The 17689-nt window shown below is 39.7% G+C and overlaps 2 protein-coding genes across 2 annotated transcripts; one reads left to right on the top strand and one right to left on the bottom strand.

The window, feature by feature from the left end:
* Positions 1-316: 316 nt before the first annotated feature.
* Positions 317-5212, bottom strand: dctn5 (dynactin 5). Its single transcript, XM_084072088.1, has 6 exons — positions 5032-5212; positions 4463-4531; positions 4115-4233; positions 3774-3885; positions 2886-2988; positions 317-2624 (listed from the first exon to the last, which is right to left on the bottom strand). The coding sequence occupies exons 1-6, from the start codon at positions 5077-5079 to the stop codon at positions 2527-2529; spliced, it is 549 nt and encodes a 182-aa protein (XP_083928214.1). The 5' UTR covers positions 5080-5212; the 3' UTR covers positions 317-2526.
* A 4777-nt stretch (positions 5213-9989) lies between these two features.
* On the top strand, positions 9990-15912 carry ndufab1b (NADH:ubiquinone oxidoreductase subunit AB1b). The gene is made up of 5 exons (XM_084073025.1): positions 9990-10199; positions 11776-11895; positions 12541-12628; positions 13780-13893; positions 15692-15912. The coding sequence occupies exons 1-4, from the start codon at positions 10029-10031 to the stop codon at positions 13869-13871; spliced, it is 471 nt and encodes a 156-aa protein (XP_083929151.1). The 5' UTR covers positions 9990-10028; the 3' UTR covers positions 13872-13893; positions 15692-15912.
* Positions 15913-17689: the final 1777 nt, after the last annotated feature.

Raw genomic sequence — 17689 nt, 5'->3', positions numbered from 1 at the left:
CTGTTTAATAAAGAGCTGGAGAGACATGGAGACTCATGTTACTGAACAAACACTATAGCAAGGAATACTAACACTTATTTTTACGAAAGTCACTTACCCTACCTTTTAAGGGGTCAACATGTTATAACATTAATTCACAGAAAAGGAAACTATTGAAGATGAATGTACTCTCCTGCAGATTTCTAAACTACAGGGAATGATTCATAATATCTATTAAAACCCATGTCACTCATAAACCTACCTACTATAAATTATTGCTTTAGTTATGCAACTTTGAGATTTGATATGATATAAGAAGACAAAGATTCATATCGGGCAGATTTGAAAGTATTTTTACTGTATGGTGATGTCTTCGCTATAGTTGCTGAGGCAGAACATACGGGCCACAACTGTACAAGCACAACATAGCAATCACCGCATAATCGATTTGATCACTGGAAGTTAAAATAACGAAGTGGAATTAAATAAATATTTTCTGGCATGACAAAGTTAGATCAACATAAGTCAAGTGCAAAACAAGACAACACTCCAAAGTAATAACTACTGAATGAACACTGTTCCTTTGTTGTCTTAATGTACTTAATGTGTACACGTGTTGGCCAAATGAAATATGGATGGAGTTATTCAGGTGGATAGTCTGTAAAACCCACAGCTAGGAACTCGAGTCAAAAAGGCTCCCTTGGGCAACCACATCAAAACATTTGGTCCAAAGATGAAGAATAAAAGTGTTCCAACACTCCTCAACCACCTCCACTCCTCGCCTCCTATCCTTCCTCATCTCCTCTCCTTCACACAGAGCTGTCTACGAGCTGAAGAGATCCACATACATATATATATATATATATATATATATATATATATATATATATATATATATAGTGTCTTGCAAAAATATTTAACTACACTTAACGGTTATCAGATTTGTCTGGATTGAAAATAATACTTTCAAATATTTTCCAGTCAGTATTTTTATTCCAAACCATATGCTCAAACAGTATCTTTTCAAAGACAAAATGTATTGTTCATCAGCAGATCTTACTGAAAAATTCTGCTAGCATAAGTATTTAACCCCAACATATTAGTACTGGGTAGTGCCACCTTTTGCAACAACAACACATTTAAGTCTTTTGGGGTAAATATCTACTACTAGGTTTGCTAGTTACTAGTGTTAAGGAGTGATTTTTCCCTATTCTTCCTGGCAGATTTTCTCCAGGTTGTTCAGTATGTTGGTTGTGGACTGCAATTGTCACAGATTCTGTAAGATGGAAATTTGGGCCTTTATTTAGCTATTGTAGGATATTTTCCTTTTTGTTGTTTAACCATTCCTGTGTTGCTTTGGCCTTGTGCTTGGGATCATTGTCCTAATGAATGGTGAAGTTTCTCCTAAGCTTTTGGGCGGTGTTTGCACCACACACAGCATTTTGAATGTTGACCAAAAAGCCCTATCTTGATCTCATCTGACCATAAAACATTGTCCCACATCTTAGCTGGGTCACTTTGATACATTTTGGCAAACTCCACACATGCTTTGATATGGCTGTTCAGAACAACTTGTTCTTACGTAATGGCTTCCTTCTAGCCACCCTCCCATACAAGTCAGTTTTATGTAGATATCTTGAAATGGTGCACCTTCACTCTCAGCCACTTAACTCTGGCCTCCATTTCCTCACTATTGATCCAACAGTGCTCACTGGGAATCTGGGATATCCTGCTTGGATGTATTATTTTGTAGCCTTTCATCATTTATGCATGTCTATTACTTTATCTCCACCTTCTTAAAAATGCTCATTGGTCTTTATTTTCGCACCATTCCTTTATATTCAAAGTATAGCGGAAAATATTAACTAGAGGCCAATTGTGTCCTTGTTTTCATCGTCGTAAACATGGTGCCTCGAGAGCATAATACATTAAAATGCATCATGGCACTTTAAAATTGTTACACTTGAGGGTCAGTCTTTTTAAATATATTACACAGAACAAAATCACAATGTATCATTTGCAATTCATACAAATCTGATAACTTTCAAGGGGGTTGAATGTATGTGGCACTGTATGTGAACTTTCAGTCAAGAGTGTTGATGGGAGGGGCTCACATGGTGCACATACTATATACCTTCCTGCAGCTGGCCTGGGTTCGAATCTGACCTGAGGCTCTTTGCTGCATGTCATCCCATTTCTCTGTCCTGCCTTTCCTGTCTCTCTCTCGGTGTCACTATCAAAAATAAAGCAAGAATGCTGAATAAATTATCGGGGGGAAAAAGAAGAAGAAAAAAAAGTGTTGATGGGAACAAGCCCTTATAAACTGTGGCTTTCTCATACACAAAACAATAACATGATATAACAATGAGCAAAATAACAGCTTTGCCACTGTATGCTTTTGCGAGGGCCTTTTTTTCTGTCAGGAGGAGAAACTAGAGCTCAGGGTAGTGAAGGAGAGGAGATGAGTTCTGGAATAGTCCGCATCAACTATGGCGACAGATCCCCACCTCGGCCAAGGGGTGGGGGTCGAAGGTTAGGGGGCGGGACTTAGATCTGGCTGAGGGGCAGAAACTTCTGGTAGTAGCTCTTGGTCACGTCAATCATCAGCTCCTGAGTGCACTCTGGGAGCTCCCCTGAGAAAAGACCTGAGAGAGAAATGAGCAGCAAGAGGAGGGTGAGAGAGAGAGATCGACAGGAGAAAGGGAGGGAAGTGAGAAAAAGAACAGAGGAAGGGAGGATGTGAAGAAAGGGAGAGGAAACAGACAAATAAGGTGATGAGCAGGGAGAACAAATAAAGTAAATGGCAAAATAAAGCTAAAGGCATCTTGCATAACTTTTTGCTTCAGTGTCTGAATGTAATATCTCCACTTTCTGTGAGCAAATGTGTCTTTCTCTCCTGTTCTGACCTGGGCATCCAGCGAAGACGGTGAAGGGAGGGACCACGGTCTCAGGAGGGAGCACAGTGTTGTCTAAGATCTTACAGCAGTCCTTCAGCACACAACGGCGACCCTGGAGACAACACAACTCATTTTGGAACCATCATGCACCAACGTACATAGAAGCAGACCTACTGTAACAGTCAGTCAGTATCCGAGGTCTGACACACAATTACTGCCAGTTGCAACACATATTCAACATTTTAAACCATAGATTTGTTGTGTTGACAGTCCTGATGAGTTCATGTCACCAGCAGCCATGCTTGTGGTCTATTTATGCCATACATTTCCAGGCCATCCTGGTATTTTGAGTATACTGGTGTTTTGAATTTAATACAATTTCTTCCAGCATGACCAGTTCAAATATTTCTTCACTTAACTTCCATATATTTCAGATTACAGTTCAACGATTGTCTGTGTGGACAGTGATACGCTCACTGCACAAGTTGAGTTAGCTGTCCCCTTGATGTTGTGCTATTGCTACTGGCATACATATCTATGATCTGGTGTGACTATCCTGTGACTGCTCCGTGCCCTCAGGCACAGGGCACAGAAAAGTGTCTGTAGCAGTGGGTCTTGAGCTTTGTCTCTGAGTGTGTGTACTTCTTTAATATCACTATGTCTCTGTGTTTAACCACTTAAACCCTATCATTGGTTGACCAGAGTTTCTCAGGGCTCTCTATGCTGGTGACTTTTATGTTTTCGCTTTACATTAAATATCTTCGTTGAAAATAGCCAATCGACATCCTTGTCGATCTGCTATTTTCTGCGATAGTTTTCCCCAGAATACGGATGCTGGGTTGAGTGGTTAAGACGTTTGTGTGCGTGTGCGTGTGTGTGTGTGTGTGTGAGACTCACTATGACACAGTTCTTGCCGATGTGGACATAAGAGCCTATTTGGGCTGCATTGACCACACAGTCCTCCTCTATGAATACGTGGTCTCCAATATGCAGGGGGAAGAAAGCCACTCTGGAGAAGAGGAGGGAGGGTGGGAGTGACAGACAGAAAGCACAATAGAGATGGAGGGGGTGGGAGGGAGACAGATAGATATGGACAGTGAAGGGGGTCCAGGCTCAATGTAATGGGTACATACTACATACATGCAATAAACAACCACCAAAAAGAATGAGCCTGGGGTGTGGTGTGTGCATTAACTGAACATATTGGACTGTGTGGGGGGAAAAGAAAAGTCACTCACCCTTTGCTGAACTTTTTGAAAGGTGGCCGGATAACACTCCGGCTCTTGACAACACAATGTCTGCCCACCCTGACATTAGCTAGATCTCCTCTTATGATGCAGTCATTCATTACAATAGTCTGGAGGAGATAAGGAAACAAACACACAGCGAGGTCTCAAGATGAATTAGCTATCAGTAGATTCATCATTTTTTGTCTCACAGTAATGTACAGGTGCATTTGGGTTCCATTTTTAGACTCAGAGTTACAAATCAGATGATTTTATTGTAAAACACAATTGTAAGCTTTCCACTTTTTTTTTATACATTATTAAGCAGCTATATTAAATAAAATACACATTCGGACTCACTTTGCCATTGAGGACAATGTTCTGACTCCCACACAACACAGATTGTCTGCTGACTTTGTTGCCAGAAGCCTGCAATGAGAAGACAGTGATGATCAACCCTCTAAAATGAGCAAAAACATGTAGCTACTTGATGACAACGACTTATCTTTCTGATAATGAATTAATAAATGCAGTTGTGTAAAATAACTTATATGTACTAAAGTGCTGTACTTAATTAAGTACAACAATTTTGAGGTACTTTTACTTTTCTGGAGTATTTCCAATTTTCAATACATTTTTATACATTTGGAAACTTGTGAAATGGGACATTCTGCTAAATGAGTACTTTTACTCTCAGTACTTCAGTATATTTTAATGTGAATACTTTGGTACTTTTACTCAAGTACATTTTAAGTACCGGACTTTTATTTGTAACAGAGTATTTCTACATTGTGTTATTGGTACTTTCACTTTAAGCACAAAATGTGAGTACTTCTTCCACCATAAATAAATAATAAATGCCTTATCCAAGCTTTAGCTAACGTTAGCAAGTAGTAGCTTAGCAATGGCTTGATGAAAGAATCACCTACCGTTTCTATATATTCCGCTTTGTTATACAGTATTTCAGACAATTCCATGATTGTGAATTTGAGATGTACTTTCTAGAGGTGCGATAATGCTGTGAATCAGCGGGTTTTAATCACAATTCTGGATAATGTTTTGCTCTGCAGCATCAGCTCTGTGTCAACCTATGGTGGCACCGCTCCCTGTTTCAACGGGGCTCTCTGACTGGCAGGTTGGAGTGTAGAGTGACAAATCATCGATGTTTGTTTGTTTTGATTGGTTGATTGAATACAATATTTTATTAGCAGTTTGCAAAAAAAAGCACAGGAAAGTACAGTTCAAATCAATACAAGGTTTGCTAAGAGAACGAAAAGAAAGAAAAGAAAGCCTACGGCTTGTTTCCATTGATTGATTGATTGATTGATTGATGTACTTTATTTAGTAAGACATGAGAACAGTACATGACAGTACATAACAGTACATGGAAGTACAAATTCGCAATACAAGGTCTACTAAACTGGATAGCTCAGTTAAGCACGTAGCTTGTTTAAGATGAGATCCCCATGCACACAAATCATGTTGACATATAAGAGACAGACAGATATACACACTACTATACAGAATGTCATACAATCAGTTTACAGGTTACTGGTATGAAGGGTGAAAAATATGTACAAAAAAGAAAGAGAGGGGGGGGGGGGGGGTTAGGTTAGGACATGGGGTAGGTTAGGACTTGGACAGGGGCCATTTTTGAATTGCAGCCTCCTGAAGGTGTATCTTTAGGGCATTTTTGAAAGTGAGTAGGGTTTTGCACTCCTTTACTCCTTTTGGTAGGGCATTCCACATTTTAGATGAATAGCATGAGAAAGAGTTCATTCCCTTTGTTGTGCCAAATCTGGGTTGAACATGGTTTGTGGAGCTGCCTCTGGTGTTATGATCATGGACTTGATTAACATTTTGGAAGTATTTTGACAAATACAGGGGGATCCCAATGTTGTGGTGTATCTTGAAGACCAGGCCCATAGCAAGTTGCTGTACTCTGTCCTCAACCCTAAGCCATCCAAGCCTAGCAAAATGATCAGGGGTTAGATGGGTTTTGTAATTGAGGCCAAGAAGTAGCCTTACAAGTTTGTTTTGGGATGTTTGGAGCCTTGTTTTTAGGGCCTTGGAGGTGTTGTGATACCATGAAGTGCATGCATAATCATAATGACCTTGTATGAGGGCCCCTATAAGAATCTTCAGAGTATTCTTACTGACTTTACGAACAAGCCTCCACATCCTCCGTGTTATTTTGTGGACCTTTTTGATCGTCTTTTCAGCGTTTTTGTCACCTGAGAGGTTTGCCTCCAAGATGGAACCCAGGTAGGTAATTTCCTCCTTTCTTGTGATAACATTTTCACCCACTTTGATCGTGAAACTCTCAGCCTTTCTAAGGTTAGGGTTGGACCCAAAGAGGATGGATTCAGTTTTACCCAGGTGTAATGAGAGTTTGTTGTCGGAGAGCCAGATGCAGATCTTGTTGAGTTCAGTGCTGAGAGTTTTCTCAACCTGCAGCCTGTCCCTGTCCGAGACCAGCAGAGCCGAGTCATCTGCGAACAGGAACAGTTTGCAGTCGCAAGCTGAGGACATATCATTCACATATATCAGGAACAGTAGTGGTCCTAGTATGCTGCCTTGAGGAACACCACAAGTCACTGGGAGAGGAGGGGACTGGGTGCCGTTTACTTCCACCACTTGTTCCCTCCCCTCCAGGTAGGATCTCATCCAGTTCACCGACGTGTCATCAAAGCCTATTGCTTTGAGCTTATTGATCATAATTGGGTGATTAACGGTGTCAAAAGCCTTCTGGAGGTCCAGCATGACCATGCCGCAATATTTGCCCTTGTCGACATCTTGTTTGATAGAGTCGTTCAAATAGAGAAGGCATGTGTCAGTGGAGTGGTTTGTTCTGAAACCAGATTGGAAGTTAGTTGGGGTCCATTGTACTCAATTCATAGAGACAAAAATAAAAAAAAGCAGATCTACAAGTGCTGCACTACAAGCTTGTATATCTGCTATTTTTGAATAGCCAAAGTATAAAATAATGCTTATAGCTCAAATCTAAAATGACTCAGATGCGTTCCTGGATTGAATGGGGTAAGTCTGTTGTTGTTTGCTTTTTTTTGATTGATTGATTGATTGATTGATTGATTGATTGATTGATTGATTGAATACTTTATGAACAGTTTGCAGATTGTACAGAAGTAGGGTTTACAAAGATTGTTAAAAGGATAACACAAACAGCCCTGGGGGCTTGTTTCCATTGTGGTCCTATGTTGTTTCAACGCTATTACACAGTATTGTTTCAAACAATACTGTGTAATATTTAGTGGAAATTGTGTATAAGTGATTAGAAAGATAGATTGTTAACTGATCTATAATCAACCAATGTGAAATAACAGATCAAGTATCAATCAAAATAAAAGCAATTACGTTCATAGATGGATTAGTACTGTCTGTGTAATTCACCCAGATCGGAGATTAAAAATAAAATAAAAACTAACGTTAATTAAAATGAATTAGATTAAAAATAAATAAAAAATAAACTATATGTTAATCAATGTAAAACATTACCAAAAACATTACTCTGGTCTGGTAATAATGTAACATTACGGGGTTGAGGTTCACTTCGCAATGCGATTGCGAAGGGGGAAAAAAATTACCCAGTTTGCCCTTCTCCCGCATAGCGTACGTTTTCGTTTTGCCACAATTATTTTACACATGATGGATACAGCCAGCCATATCCTATAATAAACTTATTTCAAAATATGCTTAACTATAAAATAAAGCTAAAAACAAAACAAAAACGTACTAACTGGCAAAACTAGGAGGACCGACTGCAGTAACGTGAGCCGCCAGTAGCGAATTTCGTTGCGCATTAAGTAGTGTAATTACGGGAAGATCTGCTCAGTGACTTTGACGAAAGCAGGAAAAGGTCCTGAAAGATACATAACGATACAGATACATCTTATTCAACCTTCTGTTTTATCAACACAAAGCTCTGTACGTTTTACCTCATACTCGACCTGCTCTAATAACAACAACAAAAATAATAACAATAATAATAACAAGTTTCAAGTTTTACACTGCACTGTCTGTACTTGAATAATATAATGTCTTTGCTCTGGATACAGTCTGATGTGTTTCATTCCTCTATGTTGAGACTGATTTTGCAATGTTTGACAGATGAAGTATAATGTTTCATAAATGTATTCAAAATGCACTGTACCAGGTGGAGGAATCTCCCTAATAACCTAGATATCACTGGTTCTCAACATTGGGTCCAGGGACCACCAGGGGTCCAAATGGACCCTTACAGGTATGTAACTCTGACAGTGTTCACATTTGGTTCAGTTTAATGAATGAAATTATTATTATTTTTGGTTCAGTTTAATAAAATAATAATAACAATAATTACAATCTTAATTATAAATAATAATACATTTTCACTGTATGCTTACACATAATTAATTTACCAATCCTATAACTATATTAGGAGCAGTGAGTACAGTACCCGGAGAGCACTATCTGAGTAAAATAAACACTTTTTGTTATATTTTATAGTGTAGTTATAGTACAGTGCAGTGTACAACTGTGTAAAACTGTTAGAGAATTATTTCACACACACAAACACACACACACACACACACACACACACACACACACACACACACACACACACACACATTTAACATCTTTACTTGCCTTCACATTTTAACAAGAAATTCTTGAACGCAAACAATTAGTAGAGGCACAAACTTGGGAAAGTCAACAACAAGTGTTTCAGGATACAGATCACAGGTACAGGAAGCATCGCCGCCTCCATATACTGTATGGCGACTGCCAATTATCACAGACACTGAGCAGATTGCATTCCTGCAATCTGCAGGCCTCTCACAACTTATTTATGGACATTACAGAGGCTTCCAAATATGAACACACGCAGTTTACATTTGTAAGCAAGCTGTAATAGCATCCTTAAGACGTTGGTACTTAAGCACCTTGGTAAGGAATGCCTCTTCCAGGCTGTGGTCAAATCTACATCCAAAATGTTCACTTCTCTTCTGTCCTCATCAACATCAACAACATCTGGTGTATTAGCTGTGACATCTGAAAAGGCATCATTTTCATTATTGCACAATTTGATTATTCCATAATCAAACAGGTCAAACATGAGGAAAAAAGTCAACAATCTAAATTATGTCACTGATTGTAATAATAATAATAATAATAATAATAATAATAATAATAATAATAATAATAATAATAATAATAATAATAAATAATGCAAGATTGAATAAGATACGTTATGTATCTTTCAGGACCTTTTCCCTCTATGCCTTTTCCTCCTTTCGTCAAGGCCACCATAGATATATATAAAGGCTAGATGACTCACCCGCGCTGCTGGCCAATGGAGTACGACGTCGCCACATGGCGGCCATCTTGGGACGGTCATTCATAACATTATGTCTATGGTGCATATACTTTGAAATAACCATAGCGTGCTCAATTTTCATCCGATTTTCAAACGGTTTGGTGTTTTGTAAACACCAATGATGTAGTTATGATATTATTGTATAAAAAAAAAAAAACATGATTATAATTATAAGTATGCAGTATCATAACTACATCTTTGGTGTTTACAAAACACCAAACCGTTTGAAAATCGGATGAAAATTGAGCACGCTATGGTTATTTCAAAGTATATGCACCATAGACATAATGTTATGAGTGACCGTCGCAAGATGGCCGCGGTTGAGCTACGCTTGCGCCGCCCCCTTGAGCCATCTAGCCTTTATATATATCTATGAAGGCCACCGCGGGCCATTGAGCAGATACCGTAATTACACTACTTAATGCGCAACGAAATTCGGGCGGCGGCTCACCGTACTAGTGTTAATAACGTTCATGGTACAAAATTACCGCACGACCATTACTTTCTCGCTTTGCATGCTGGGAAGCATCAGCTACTATCCAGTTAGTCATGGCGTCCCGTGTCCTCCTGCAGCAGTGTGTCCGCTCCCTGGCCAGGCCCTCGGCCAGGCTTCCCTCCTCGGCTAACCTTGCCCTTAGAGCCGCCGCCGCCCAGGTGACCACCGGCCAGCGGCAGCTGTCGCTGGTGTCCCTCAGCCGGGTGACACTGACACAGAGCCGGGTGAGTGCTGGTCACATTGAGCCTGTTAGCGGCCTAGCGGTACAGGCTTCACACTGTGACCTACCTGCGTCTTTCACACAACACGAGGATGTGACGGCTTATTTTATCACTTATAGTTCATTATTTTGCTAGTTCTGAAACAAGTGCAACGTGGTCTGCGTGTAATGTATCAAATACGATGGTTTATGACCTAAATTCGCCTGTTTATGCAGGTATTGTTGTCAGCTAGACAGCTACTTCATGCTGGTCAACTGTTAACTAACTGTGATTCCCTCTCACCTGCAAACCACTTGGGAACAGAACTGGACAGTGTTGGACGAGCTAAGCTTCTAGTGACTGTTCATAACAAGTAATTGAGCTTCACTAAAATGTCTTTCAGCCGCATTAGCTCCTCTGTACCTTATGCGGCTGGTAATTACGTTCAATATACATGTCTTGTATAACGTTTCCACAGTCGAATGTTTTATTCAATCACTCAATGTCACAACAAATTTGTGTTGTGACATTGTGTGATTGAATAAAACTTTCTCAATGTCACAACAAATCCTCATCCACATGTGGCTGAGGATTTGTTGTGACACTGTGTGATTGAATAAAACATTCGACTGTGGAAACGTTACATTATGTATATGGACATAGATTCATTCTCTCTGACATAATGGACAAACTGCACTAATCAAAACAACCAATCTGTTGTGCTATTTGATATGCTGATTGATTGGCCACTGATGCAGTGTGGAGCTTCTGTCACCTATAGCTACATGGTGAAAAACAATAACTTATCTAATTGAAATCTGCATAATTCTTCAAAGTAGTGAAGCTACTGGGAAATGTAGTTAAGATGACAGCTTGGACTAACTAGCTAAGCAGCTACTGCCCAACACTGGACCTGGTCCTATACTATGCTAACATGTAGGGGTCATGGTAGGCATCATGCCATTTTATAATATGCCACTGTAATCACTTTAATCCAAAACATTGCTGTTGATCACTCACGTCAGTCCTTTTCTGCCTTCATCCAAATATTGTTGGAACTTCAATCACAAGCATGATATCTTATTGCTGCTGGTGTGAGTGATGCAGTGACCCAGCCACAACCATTAACAGCCAGCTTGTTTCTGCTGTGCTCTACTGCAGCTGGTAGCATGTGTTTAGGAATGCAACAGTAATTGATTTAATCAAATATATTTTTGTGCGACACAAAGTATAACATAGGGCTTAAGTGGTTAATCATATCATCGATTTAGTTGATTATAATATAAAATTGTAAAAAGATTATCCCCCAAAAAGGATTTGATTAATCAAAATGGTTTCATTCCCTACATGTGTTTGCAATCGGTCACTGTCAGAAATAACTCAGTATTACACTAGCAATTTTGTGAGTTGTCACTGTGGCCATATATTGTACATAATAGTAGCTTTTTTTGTTATTGTATCTGTAATTTCTTTGCTTCTGTACCATAGTGAATGAACCTCATGCTGTTGATTTATGCAAAGTTTGAATCCAGCTGATCCCTTCTCTTCCTCCCCCACCTCATTGTCTTCCTCTTTATCCTGTCATCCTCCTCCTGCTCAGAGCTCACCGGTCAGTGTGCTGTGTCGACAATATGGAGACCTGCCTCCCCTCACCCTGGAGACCATCAAGGACCGCGTCATGTACGTCCTTAAGCTATACGACAAGATCAACCCAGAGAAGGTAAAAACTATCTCTGTCCTTTTTACTTTCAACAGGGGCAGGGCATTCCAAAGTGTAGGAGCTCTGATAGTAAAGAAATTTGGTCTTAAACCTACAATTTGGAATGAATATAAGTTTTTATTAACATATAACATGGCATACATAACAGCATATGTAAACAAGAAACAAACAGGGTTAACATACAATTCTGCATAGTATAACTAGCATCTATCAAAAATGGACAGCATGAAGAGTACCAGTATTCAGTTGATTGGATGAAGTGAAATGAACCTATCCTCCTGATAAGTGATGGTTGTTTAACCTGCACCTGCTTACTGGAAGTTGACCAATGATATGGATAAATTGCTAGCATAATAAATAATTGCTAGCAAAATATGTAAATATTTTACATATCAACTGATTAACTCAATAATTGGACAATTAACTAATTTATTGTTCAGGTCAAATTAATTTTGAAATGCAGAACCCCAGAAATGAACAAGACTCCTCTAGTGTTTGTTAATGTTTCTTCAGCTATGAGTTTGGCCCTGACAATGAACCAACCAACCAACTGTTACTGGTTGGTTGGGTGTATATATGTTTTTTTAGTAGTTGAGTGTAGCATGAGTGTCTGTTTAGAAAACTAAACTGAAAACTGTTCCACAGCTGCAGGCCACATCGCATTTTATGAAAGACCTGGCTCTGGACAGCCTGGACCAGGTAGAAATCATTATGGCGATGGAAGATGAGTTTGGTGAGTTTGCACTTTCCAACATGTTTATTAGTGTGGTTGCCCTAACAGGGCAAACATATCCAAGTAGATTTTTTTTTTACTCCATACCGTTCGTCTGTAATAGGCTTCCAAAGTTGGTGGGATGGCTTCTATTTTATAAATAATGCCAAAAATCACGAACGAAACGTCCAGTCAATTCCGAATATGAATTACATGTCAAGGGTGTTTTACTCAACGAAACCCCAAAATAATTTCCACTTTGATCCATAGGGGGCGCCACTAACTTGTACTCCCATCCCAACAGCTGCTTTTCTTGTTAACCTTGTGTCTGTACTAGGGGTGTCAACCAATAGTCCATATTCAAACCTATGGTCCAATATAAAAATGAATGAACAAATGTGATAATTAAGGTTGTGATTAAAAATAAATACATTATAATATGTCTTGCGAGAACCTGGGCCTCTGTAACCAGCACAGCTGCTGGTTAGCAAGATCACAGAGCCTGCACTTCAAGTTATGTCTCCTCCCTTTCTGTCCATGTCCACAGACGGACAACCCTGACTGAATGCACATGGGCATCACACAACATCACTTAATTTGATTCAAAATGATGTAGGTCAAGCTGAAACGGCCTGGTAATGATGGCACACAAGTGTACAACCGGACTTGGCTGTAGAAATCAAACTAAAAACTCTCTTTGGACTTGTCCCTCAATTGTCTCTTAACACCTGCAACAGATGTGATTTAGTTTGCACCTCCAACTCTGATTTACCATGCCAATATTATTAATTCCCCCTCCAAATTGCTAATAAGGAAAATGATGTTGTGGACCTAGATGTTGTGGACAGAGGTGGAACATTCAGGATCCGACCAGAAGCCTGACATGTTGATTTTTAGCCGGCATCCCTCCAAGCCTTTCTCCAATATGTTGGTGTACTTTTATCTTCTTCTTTTTTTTGCAACTTATTCTTCCCAATGGATCTGAAACTTGAAGGTGTGGGATAATGGTTTCTAAAATTACAGTCCAGTAGGATGACTGTACAAAATAATGATTTTATGTATCCTCCACAAGCTTAAGTAAAGGATAATATTTCACGTAACACTGGATATTAGGTTTTGTCTGAGTCATTCATGCTGATGTATTTCTTTTTCTGTGTCTGTGTACATTACAGGCTTTGAAATCCCAGATGGAGAGGCAGAGAAGCTGATGAGCCCGGGAGAAATTGTGCAGTATATTGCAGACAAAAAGGATGTATATGAATAGTGTAAAATATAGCACTTAAAAGGCAAGTCACTTTGATCAAATAACCACAACATCAGTGGGTTGGGGGGCTGTGTTGCATATCTTCTCTTCATATATCCCTCCAATCCAGGTCAAACATTTGAATATCGTGGACACATCTTTTTCTTCCATACTGTAATAAAGAAAAAGGAAACTTTCATATATTCTAGATTCATTACCGATTGAAGTAGAAGTGAATATAAGAGTAAATATTTCCTGTCTTTTGTTTTAATCTTAATGATTACTGCATCCAGCTCATGAATGTAATAGAGATGTCGACCTTCTGAAAACTACCTTCATTTATGCACTCAATACTAGGTCGATGTGACATGGAGGCAATCAGCCTGTGGTGCTGCTGACATTATGGAAGCCCTGATTGCTTTGAAAGCAGCCTTCAACTTGTCTATTATTGTGTCTGGTGTGCAAAATATATGAAAGTTTCACATTTTGGATTACATTAACCTATTAAGACCTGAGGATTCTTCAAATGGATACTAAATCCGTAGTTCTCACACTTTGTGCCGCACTGTGAGCTTGTACATCTGCTATTTTGACATAAAAACTATGCATAATAAAATGGCATAGACTGCCATGTGCGTCCACTGATACACACACCGGTGTAGAGGTTTGCACTCTCCCAGATTCTTTCCCAGCTGAAAAAGTGCCGTGATCAACCAGCAGAGGTCACCCATTCTCACTGTTAATTGTGTTAGTTGGAGTGCCTGGCCAATCTGGAGGCACCGCTGCCAGGAATTTAAGTTGCCACTGCAATGGTGGGCCACTGGGCCAGTATTATTTTTGTATTTGTTTTCAAACGGCATACATGTAGAGTGTTAGCTTTGCATGTACACTACCAGTAGTCCAAGGATGAACCTCCATCCATACTCAATTTCTCTATTGTATATTGAATATAATTTCTTACCTAACATGCATGCATGCTGTTTAGTCATCAATTTAGTCATCAATTCACAGATTTCCCCTCACTTGTCCCCTAAACCCTATCATGTGGTCATGTGGGAGGTGTAGACATCCAGGTGTCTCCTCCAATACAGCATTCACCTGGAGGGTGTAACACTTGCAGAAAAACATGCTATTCTTCCCAGTTCCGACCAACCTGTAGCAGTCACTAATGCACTGACAGAGAAGGGTGCTCCCCAAAAAAACCCAAACAGTTTTTGCCACCCAGATGCATTACAAGAATGTATGCTGTTTAAATTGAACTTCTGGGTGGCGCAGAGGTGAAATACTGGCCCACCACCACCGCAGGGCCACAGGCTAAATTCCTGGCAGCTATGCCTCCAGCTCAAACGAACACAATTTGCAGTGTATTTGGGGGAACTCTGCTTGTTGGTCACTGCACTTATTCAGCTGGGAAAGAATCTGGGGGGAGAGTGCGAAACCTCAGCATGTTTCGCTGGGAACGGTGTGTATCAGTGGAGAACATTTCTGTCTATGCCCTCCCCATGCCAACAGTGGATTGTCACTCAGAGACAAGCACCACAGTACACATGGGAATTGCCTATGATTAAATGGGGTAAACACAAAGAAAGTGTTTACGTAAAACGTCTCACTTCTGTCTCATTATGACCACTGGTATAAACGGCTTCTCACCTCATGGCTATACTCTAACATTTCAGGAACATAATACAACAGAAACTAAACTTAGATTTTTTTTCCTGCCCAGTCAAATGAAAATTAACCCTTTGCGCTGTACAGAGACGGAAAGGAAACATAACGTTTTTCATGTAAGCATGACACATGAGTTTACTTGATACTCACATCCTTTTTTTTCTCTCCCTCAGATTGAGGTTGACCCCAGCGCAACCTCGCAGGAAGTAGTTGTGAATGGGTGGCAAGTTATTTCCAAATTCCTGTCAAGTTTCTCTTTTTTTTTTTGTCCCTGCGGCGCTGTCCGCTGCCTTGTCTTGTGTTTCACTGTATTTAAATGAACATGTTGTACATTCTGTGGTTCTAATGTACAATTTCACGTGAATATATCAATAAAGACAGATGCTGTATAGTTCCACGTCGCTGCTCTGTTTAAATTACACCTCTTAAAGAACACAAATGAAGAAGGCAATCGCATTGTGTTAATTTAAGATGAGATAAACTTTATTGATCCCTGGGGTAAATTCACGTCATACTTTTGCTGGTTGAAAAAGAAAGTCGGCACAATAACAAATAGATTGTGTGGTAACCGGGACAGGAAACCTTTTTTATTTGTTATGGTATATCTGATTTAGATTTATTGTACATTTTGAAGTTTGAATTGAAAACATGGTAATATTAAATTAATCTACTTGAGGAAAAGGAACACCCCCAAAAAAGGTGGGTTTAACAATTCCAAATACATTTAACATGTTTCCTTTGTTTTATACATTTTCAATGAATAAAATTAAATCCGTTTAATTTCTTATGACGGTAATTTCTGACCGGGTACACTAAAAGGTTTTAACAGGTAAGTAAAGCACTCACTTCAATTAAAATGGTGAAGAGCAACTCTATGTTCACATACTTAATGGGGAGGAAATCAGATGAAATGTATGATTAAGATTCAGGAAAGTTGTAAATCTGTCAAATTTGACCCGACCACTGCAGGAGGGTTAAGCCCCCTCTGCAGGTGTGCTGCCACCATGCCCTACAAAGACCACAAATTAAGATTCAAAGCCTCAACCTTACTACTACTCAACTTTTACTACCTTACGACACCACCAGACCTCTCTCGGATGTTTTAGGTCATATTTGAGATTGAAGGGAGAGGTAGCAGGGCCCTATTCCACGAAAGGTGAATTAAATAAGCCTGGCCATAAGTAAAATCCAGGCTTGACAAAGTCGGGTCCGTATAGCCTGGTTTATTCCGTTCCATGAACGCCAAGCCAGGCTGAAAAGGAGCGACTTTGTCGAGCTAGACCTTGTCAAGCCAGGCTGTGTCGAGCCAGGATAATGAAGCCAGGCTTCACGTATTCCTGTAAAAGACCATGAAAGTCGATAGCAGAATCCTTGAACTTGACCAATCATGGAGCCCAAAACGAAAGCAGCGTTCTTCTCTGTGGCTGAACAGCAGCACTGCAGCAGCTCATGGAACAGCTGCGTTCCATGAGCTCAAGGCTCAAGCTGCTCTCAGAGTCCCTTTTATCCCAGGTGAGTACAGGTGATGGCCCAGACCCCCACCCCTGGCACTCCTGGTACCCCATGAATAAAGCGTCATGTCTCTCATTTTCTACAATGTATTTGATATTACCTTTATATTATTTAATAAATTATGCATTTCATCCTCTATATATTGTCCGGCAACCTTTATGATAAAGGCGAAAAACGATAGTAGACCCGTAGGAGCCAGAGTGCTCAGATGCCAAGGATCCTGTATTGGGATTCAATCCCATGACCTTATGGTCTGAAGTCAAGAGCTCTTCCAACAGAGCTAAGCAAGCACACTGACTTCCGTACACTGGCATTATATGAACGTGATGAGTCATTCCACCAAATTAATTAAAGGCATTTGGCTCATGCACTTTACAAGTGGGCTTATTGTCAGCAACAGCCAAGAACACAGGAGTCTATCCCTATTACAGTACTAGACCCCAGGGAGACAGACACATGCTGATTTGCCATTTCCAGGATTTGATTGTGACAAACATATTCCCCTGTGTGATTATGAATATTTAGGGGAAGAAAACTGATTATTTGTATTGATCATTTATCATTTGTATATAAACGCAATGAGATTATTCTAATGATGCTTAATCTCTAAATATATTATTTTGTGACAGTGTGAATACCAGACTGGTACATTTTTGTAT

The sequence above is a fragment of the Gymnoscopelus microlampas genome, assembly GCF_963454915.1.
Source record: "Gymnoscopelus microlampas genome assembly, chromosome: 11".
Classification (NCBI taxonomy): Eukaryota; Metazoa; Chordata; class Actinopteri; order Myctophiformes; family Myctophidae; genus Gymnoscopelus; species Gymnoscopelus microlampas.
This window is presented reverse-complemented; position numbering and strand designations above follow the sequence as displayed.